This window comes from Ciconia boyciana, chromosome 36 (genome assembly GCF_034638445.1).
Source record: "Ciconia boyciana chromosome 36, ASM3463844v1, whole genome shotgun sequence".
Lineage (NCBI taxonomy): Eukaryota > Metazoa > Chordata > Aves > Ciconiiformes > Ciconiidae > Ciconia > Ciconia boyciana.
This window is the reverse complement of record NC_132969.1, coordinates 466704-474010: the sequence shown is the minus strand read 5'-3', so window position 1 is coordinate 474010 and position 7307 is coordinate 466704. Positions and strand designations below refer to the sequence as shown.

At 70.5% G+C, this 7307-nt stretch overlaps 1 protein-coding gene across 1 annotated transcript; it reads left to right on the top strand.

Moving 5' to 3' along the window:
• Window positions 1-691: 691 nt before the first annotated feature.
• Window positions 692-6193, top strand: LOC140645646 (uncharacterized). The gene is made up of 7 exons (XM_072849093.1): window positions 692-741; window positions 1558-2271; window positions 2408-2473; window positions 2564-2603; window positions 2740-2763; window positions 4530-4671; window positions 6118-6193. The coding sequence occupies exons 1-7, from the start codon at window positions 730-732 to the stop codon at window positions 6191-6193; spliced, it is 1074 nt and encodes a 357-aa protein (XP_072705194.1). The 5' UTR covers window positions 692-729.
• The last annotated feature ends 1114 nt before the right edge of the window (window positions 6194-7307 follow it).

The following is a 7307-nucleotide window of genomic DNA, read 5'->3' as shown; positions in this document are numbered from 1 at the left end:
TGCCACCAGTGCTCCCAATTCTTCTAGTGCTCCCAATGCCCTGTTCCCAGTGCTCCCAGTGCTCCCAGTGCTCCCAGTGCCCTGTTCCCAGTGCTCCCAGTTCTCCCAGTGCTCCCAGTGCCCCACAGCCCTTCTCCCAGTGCTCCCAGTGCTCCCAGTGCTCCCAGTGCCCTGTTCCCAGTGCTCCCAGTTCTCCCAGTTCTCCCAGTGCTCCCAGTGCCCCACAGCCCTTCTCCCAGTTCTCCCAGTGCTCCCAGTGCCTTGCCACCAGTGCTCCCAGTGCTCCCAGTGCTCCCAGTGCCCTGTTCCCAGTGCTCCCAGTGCTCCCAGTTCTCCCAGTGCTCCCAGTGCCCCACAGCCCTTCTCCCAGTGCTCCCAGTGCTCCCAGTGCCCTGTTCCCAGTTCTCCCAGTTCTCCCAGTTCTCCCAGTGCTCCCAGTGCCCTGCCACCAGTTCTCCCAGTTCTCCCAGTGCTCCCAATGCCCTGTTCCCAGTGCTCCCAGTGCTCCCAGTGCTCCCAGTGCCCTGTTCCCAGTGCTCCCAATGTCCCCCCCGCGCTCTCCCAGTCCCCCCCCCCCGGGCAGACTACATCCCCCAGCATCCCCCGCGGCCCCTCGGGGGCGTGGCCGAGCCCTCCCGCGGCCCCGCCTGTCCCGCCAATGAGCGCCGAGGGGGCGGGCGCAACCGGGCGGCTCTCGGCCAATGGGAAGAGAGGAGCCGCCGAGGCGCCATGACGGAGCTGGTGCGTGCGGGGCCGGGAGGGGGGGAGCCCCCCCAAAACGGGACCCCGGGGCCCCGGGACCCCCCCAAAATGGGTCCCAGGGGTCGGGGACCCCCCCAAAATGGGACCCTGGCATCTGGGACCCCCCCAAAACGGGACCCCGGGGCCCCGGGACCCCCCCAAAATGGGACCCAGGAGTCCGGGACCCCCCCAAAATGGGACCCAGGAGTCCGGGACCCCCCCAAAATGGGACCCTGGCATCTGGGACCCCCCCAAAACGGGACCCCGGGGCCCCCCCAAAATGGGACCCAGGTGTCCGGAAACCCCCCAAAACGGGACCCCGGGGCCCCGGGACCCCCCAAAATGGGACCCAGGAGTCCGGGACCCCCCAAAATGGGACCCTGGCATCTGGGACCCCCCCAAAACGGGACCCCGGGGCCCCCAAATGGGACCCAGGGGTCGGGAACCCCCAAAATGGGACCCAGGGGTTGGGGACCCCACCACCCCCTAAAAGGGGACCCCGGCATCCGGGACACCCCCAAAAAGGGATCCAGTTGTCGGGGACCCCCCCAAAAGGGGACCCTGGGGCGCTGGGACCCCCCCTCAATGGGGCCCAGGGGTCGGGGACCCCCCACCCCCCAAAATGGGGCCCAGGTGTCCGGGGACCCCCAAAATGGGAACCAGGGGTCGGGGATCTCCCCCCCCCAAAAAGGGGGACCCAGGCGTCGGGGACCCCCCAAAATGGGACCCAGGCATCTGGGGACCCCTCCAGCCCCCCAAAATGGGACCCCGGCCTCCGGGACCCCCCTCACCCCCTGTCCCCGCCCCTCCCCCCAGGCTCCACCCCCCCGCCGGAGGAGCCCCAGGACTCCCAGTATCACCAGTAAGAGCAGCGCCAGCATGACCAGCACCACCAGTGACACCAGGGCGAGGAGCCCCACCGGTGTTACCAGCGTCACCAGTGCCACCAGTATCACCGGTAAGAGGAGCGCTACCAGCGCCAGCAGCGCCACCAGTGACACCGGTACCACCAGTACCGCCAGTAAGATCAACGCCACCAGCGCCACCAGTACCACCAGCAAGACCAGTACCACCAGTGACACCAGTACCACCAACACCACCAGTAAGAGCAACGCTACCAGCGCCACCAGTACCACCAGCGCCACCAGCGCCACCAGTACCACCAGTAAGAGCAATGCCACCAGCGCTACCAGCGCCCCCAGCACCACCAGCACCCCCAGCACCACCAGTACCACCAGTACCACCAGTAAGAGCAATGCCACCAGCGCTACCAGCGCCCCCAGCACCACCAGCACCACCAGTACCACCAGTAAGAGGAGCGCCCCCAGCGCCACCAGCGTGACCAGCGCCACCAGTACCACCAGTAAGAGCGACGCCACCAGCGCTACCAGCGCCCCCAGCACCACCAGCACCACCAGTACCACCAGTACCACCAGTACCACCAGTGCCGCGGAGGGCTCCCGCCCCCCCAAGCGCCCCCGCCTCCGCCTGGGCCCCCACATCCCCAGCGTCCCCGTTTACTCCACCAAGGTGGGGACCCCAGATTTGGGGGGGGGGTCCCCCCTGTCCGGGGGGGGTTCCCCAGGCTTTTTGGGGGGTCCCCAGGCTTTTGGGGGGGTCCCCGGTTTTGGGGGCCCTCCCTCACCCCACATCCTCTCCCCCCCAGGTGAGCCGTTGCTTCCCCCTCTACCCCCGGTGCCGCTGCGGGACCTGCCCCCCGAGGAGGAGGGAGGTGAGTTTGGGGGGGTCCCCAAAATTTGGGGTGCGGGGGTGTGGCGGTGATGGGGGGGACCCCAAAGTGTCCTAACCCCCCCTCCCCCAGAGCCCCCCATGGCTGCGGACGCTGAGGAAGATGAAGAGAGGTGAGTCAAGGGGGGAGGGGAGGGTTAGGTCCCCCCCAAAACCACCCCCCAACCTGACGTGGGGAGGGGTCTCTGTGTCCCCAGCGTTGGGGGGCTGAGCCCGTCTCCCCCCTCCCCCGGCACCCCGATATCGCAGCAAACGGACGCAGCGCATCATCAAGTGGGTGCTGAGGGGGAGGGGAGGGTTGTGGGGGTGGGGGTGGGGGGTCATGGGGGGCACTGGGGGGGGCTGGGGGTTTTGGGGGCAGCAGAGGGGATTGGGGGGTCCCAGAGGGGCTGGGGCATTTCGGGGTCACGGGGGGGCTTTGGGGGCACTGGGGAGGGGGGATTTGGGGGTCCCGGGGGGCTCGGAATTTTGGGGGCACTGGGGGGGGATTTGGGGGCACTGGGGGTGTTGGGGGATTTGGGGGCACCAAGGGGGTTTTTGGGGGTCCTGGGGGGCTGGGGGATTTTGGGGTCTCGGGGGATTTGGGGGCACTAAGGGGGTTGGGGGCACTGGGGGATTTGGGGTCCCGGGGGGCTCAGGGTTTTGGGGGCACCAGGGTGGGATTTGGGGGTCACGGAGGGGTTGGGGGCACTGGGGGAGTTGGGGGTCCCAGGGGGTTTTGGGGGTCCCAGGAGGAGCTGGGGGTTTGGGGGTCACGGGGAGATTTGGGGGCAACAAGGGGTTTTTGGGGGCTCATGGGGGGTTGGGGGCACTGGGGGGTTGGGGGGCTCAGGGGTTTTGGGGGCACAAGGGGATGTTGGGGGTCACGGGGAGGTTGGGGGCACTGGGGGTTTTGGGGGCTCGGGGGGCTGTTAGGGGCACTGGGAGGGGAGTTGGGGGTCCCAGGGGGATTTGGGGTCCCGGGGGGCTGGGGGTGTTGGGGGCACCGGGGGATTTTGGGGGCTCAGGGGTGTTGGGGGCACCAAGGGGGGTTGGGGGCACGGGGGATTTGGGGGCCCCAAGGGGGGTTGGGGGTCCTGGGGGATCTGGGGTCCCGGGGGTTTTGGGGTCCGGGGGTGGGGGCGCCGGCCCCCCTGTCTGACCCCTCCCCCAGGGCGGTGGACGCGCACCTGCGGGGCTGAGCGGGCTGGTGGGGGAGGGGCCGGAGGCCGCCCCCCCCCCCGAGCCCCCCGGGCCCCCCCCCTCCCCGCCCCTGCGGCTGAAGGTTCGGTGCCGGGGGGGGCTGCAGCGCCTGCCCCTGCCCAGGGTGCGCCCCTCCCCCGACCCCCAAGTGCCCGCGACCCCCAAGTGGGACCCCCAACCTGGGACCCCCAGCCTGGGACCCCCAACCTGACCCCCAACCTGGGACCCCCAACCTGGGACCCCCAACCACAACCCCTGCCTGACCCCCAAGTGGGACCCTCAACCTGACCCCCATCCTGACCCCCAAGTGGGACCCCCAACCTGGGTCCCCATCCTGACCCCAAGTGGGACCCCCAACCATGACCCCCATCTGACCCCCAAGTGGGACCCCCAACCTGGGCCCCCCAACCTGGGCCCCCATCCTGACCCCCAACCTGGGACCCCAACCATGACCCCCACCTGACCCCCCACCCTGGGACCCCCAACCTGGGACCCCCATCCTGACCCCCATCCTGGGACCCCCAATGTTGGCCCCCAACCTGGGACCCCCAACCTGGACCCCCACCCTGGGACCCCCCACCCTGGGCCCCCATCCCGACCCCCACCCTGGGACCCCCGTCCTGACCCCCAACCTGGGACCCCCACCCTGGGACCCCCCACCCTGGGCCCCCATCCTGACCCCCACCCTGGGACCCCCCCTGGGACCCCCACTGGGACCCCCACCCTGGGCCCCCATCCCGACCCCCACCCTGGGTCCCCCGACTCTGCGCCCTCCATCCTGCCCCCACCCCGCTCCCCCACCCCTTCCCCCCGTCCCGGGACCCCCAACCCCCGCCCCCCGCTGACCCCTCCCCCAGCGGGCGCCGCTGCGGGGGCTGCTGGAGCAGCTGGGGGACCCTGGGGTGCCCCCCGGGCCGGATCCTGCTGCTGCTGCGGGACCGCGAGCTGGAGCCCAGCGCCACCCCCAGGGCCTGGGGCTGGGGGTCGCCGACATCCTGGGTGAGCCCCCGGGACCCTGGGGGGCTGGGGGGCCATGGGGCACCATAGGGGGTTATGGGGGCCTATGGGGGTCTGGGGGGGCTAGGGGGCTATGGGGCACCATAGGGGGGTTATGGGGTCTGGGGGGGCTAGGGGGGCTATGGGGCACCATAGGGGGTTATGGGGGCTATGGGGGTCTGGGGGGGGCTACGGGGGCTATGAGGGTCTGGGGGGGGTAAGGGGGGCTGGGGGGGGTATCGGGCTATGGGGCACCATAGGGGGTTATGGGGGCTATGGGGGTCTGGGGGGGCTAGGGGGGCTATGGGGCACCATAGGGGGTTATGGGGGTCTGGGGGGGGGGGGCTAGGGGGGCTATGGGGCACCATAGGGGGTTATGGGGGCTATGGGGGTCTGGGGGGATAGTGGGGCTATGGGGCACCATAGGGGGTTATGGGGGGCTATGAGGGTCTGGGGGGGGGGGGGCTATGGGGCACCATAGGGGGTTATGGGGGCTATGGGGTCTGGGGGGGTTATGGGGGGCTGGGGGGGTTATGGGGGCTATGGGGCACCATAGGGGGTTATGGGGGCTATGGGGGTCTGGGGGGTTATGGGGGGTTATGGGGGTTATGGGGGCTGGGGGGTCTGGGGGGTTATGGGGCACCATAGGGGGTTATGGGGGCTATGGGGGGTCTGGGGGGGTAAGGGGGCTGGGGGGGGTATCAGGGGGGGGGCACCATAGGGGGTTATGGGGGTCTGGGGGGGGTTATGGGGGGGGTTATGATGGGGGTCTGGGGGGGGTTGTCGGGGCTAGGGGGGTTATGGGGCTATGGGGGTCTGGGCTAGGGGGGTTATGGGGGGTGGGGGGGGGGCTGGGGGGGTATGGAGCGGCACCATAGGGGGTTATGGGGCTATGGGGCGGGGGTTATGGGGGGCTATGGGGGGCTGGGGGGGCTAGGGGGTTATGGGGCACCATAGGGGGTTATGGGGGGCTATGGGGGTCTGGGGGGGCTAGGGGGCTATGGGGCACCATAGGGGGTAATGGGGGGCTATGGGGGGCTGGGGGGGTTATGGGGGTCTATGGGGGTCTGGGGGGATAGGGGGCTATGGGGCACCATAGGGGGTTATGGGGGGCTGGGGTGGCTGGGGGGGTCTATGGGGCGGCTATGGGGGCTATGGGGACCATGGGGGTTATGGGGGGTTATGGGGGCTATGGGGGTCGTGGAGGGGGCTTGAGGGGGTTATGGGGGTCTGGGGGTCTGGGGGGCTATGGGGCCTGGGGGCTATGGGGGTTATGGGGGTTATGGGGCAGCATTGGGGGTTATGGGGGCGGGGGGCTCTATGGGGCAGCATGCATGGGGGCTATGGGGGCTATGGGGGGTGGGGGGGTATGGGGGGCTATGGGGCACCGTGGGGGGCTATGGGGGGGTTCCGTGGGGCAGCCCCCTAACCCTCCCCTCCCCTCCCCAGAGTGCGTGGTGGTTGGGGGCCCGGGTGGGGCCGCCCTGGCCCCGCCCCTCCCCGCCCCCCGGGGAGCTGCGCCTGACGCTGCGGGGGAGGAGCAGGGGCGCTGCTGCGCCTGCGCGTGCCCAAGGTGGGGGAGGGGCACAAAGGGGGGGGAAGGGGATCCGCAAGAGGGGAGGGGAGGGGCCTAAGGGAGGGGGAGGGTCCGGGGGAGGGTGGGGGTTCCCAAGGTGGGGGGGTCCCCAAAAGGGGGAGGGGCCGGGGGGTCCCAAAAGGGGGTCCCCAATAAGGGGGTCCCCAAGGGGGTGGGGGTTGGGGTCCCTAAATTGGGGGAGGGTCCCCAAGGGGGGTGGGGTCCCCAAAAAGGGGGAGGGGCCGGGGGTCCTGGGAGGAGGGGAGGGGCGGGGGGTCCCAAAAAGGGGTCCCCAATAAGGGGGTCCCCAAGGGGGTGGGGGGTTGGGGGTCCCTAAATTGGGGGAGGGTCCCCAAGGGGGGTGGGGTCCCCAAGAGGAGGGGAGGGTCCGGGGGTTGGGGGTCGCCAAGGGGGGAGGGGTCCCTGAGGTGCGGCCCCGCCCCCAGGGACGCCCCCTGCGGGGGGCGATGCAGCGGTACCGGGCGGAGCGGGGCTGGGCGGGCGCCCCTGACCTTCCGCTTCGAGGGGCGGAGCCTGGGGGGCTGCACCCCGCCGAGCTGGGCCTGGAGCACGATGACGTCATCGAGGTCTGGGGCTAGCCCCGCCCCCCGCCGCCCGGTGACGTCACGCGGACACCACACCCCCCCGACGATGGCACAGCGTCCTCCGGTGACGTCGCACCGCCCCGTGGTGATGTCACACCCCGCCCCGGTGACATCACACCACCCCCCGTGATGTCACACCATCCCCCTCCCCGAGTGATGTCCAACTGTCCCTTGGTGATGTCACCCCACCCCAGTGACATCACCCCATCCCCCTGGTGACATCACACTGCCCCCGGTGATGTCACACCACCCCCCGGTGATGTCACACCGTCCCCTGGTGACATCACACCATCCCCCCAGTGATGTCACACCCGCTGCCGCCCCTCCCCTTCCCCGCCGATGATGATGTCACACTGACCCCCAGTGATGTCGCGCCGCCCCCCCGCTGTGACGTCACAGCCGCCGGTGAGCTCTCGGGCCTGCCGTGACATCACAAGGGCTGTGACATCATCACAAGG

What these genes read in the sequence shown, in the direction of transcription:
- LOC140645646 (XM_072849093.1), top strand. An exon ending in GCTGAGGAAGATGAAGAGAG is followed by an intron (nt 2,604 to 2,739) that starts GTGAGTCAAGGG and finishes CCGATATCGCAG; the next exon opens with CAAACGGACGCAGCGCATCA. An exon ending in CGGACGCAGCGCATCATCAA is followed by an intron (nt 2,764 to 4,529) that starts GTGGGTGCTGAG and finishes CCCCTCCCCCAG; the next exon opens with CGGGCGCCGCTGCGGGGGCT.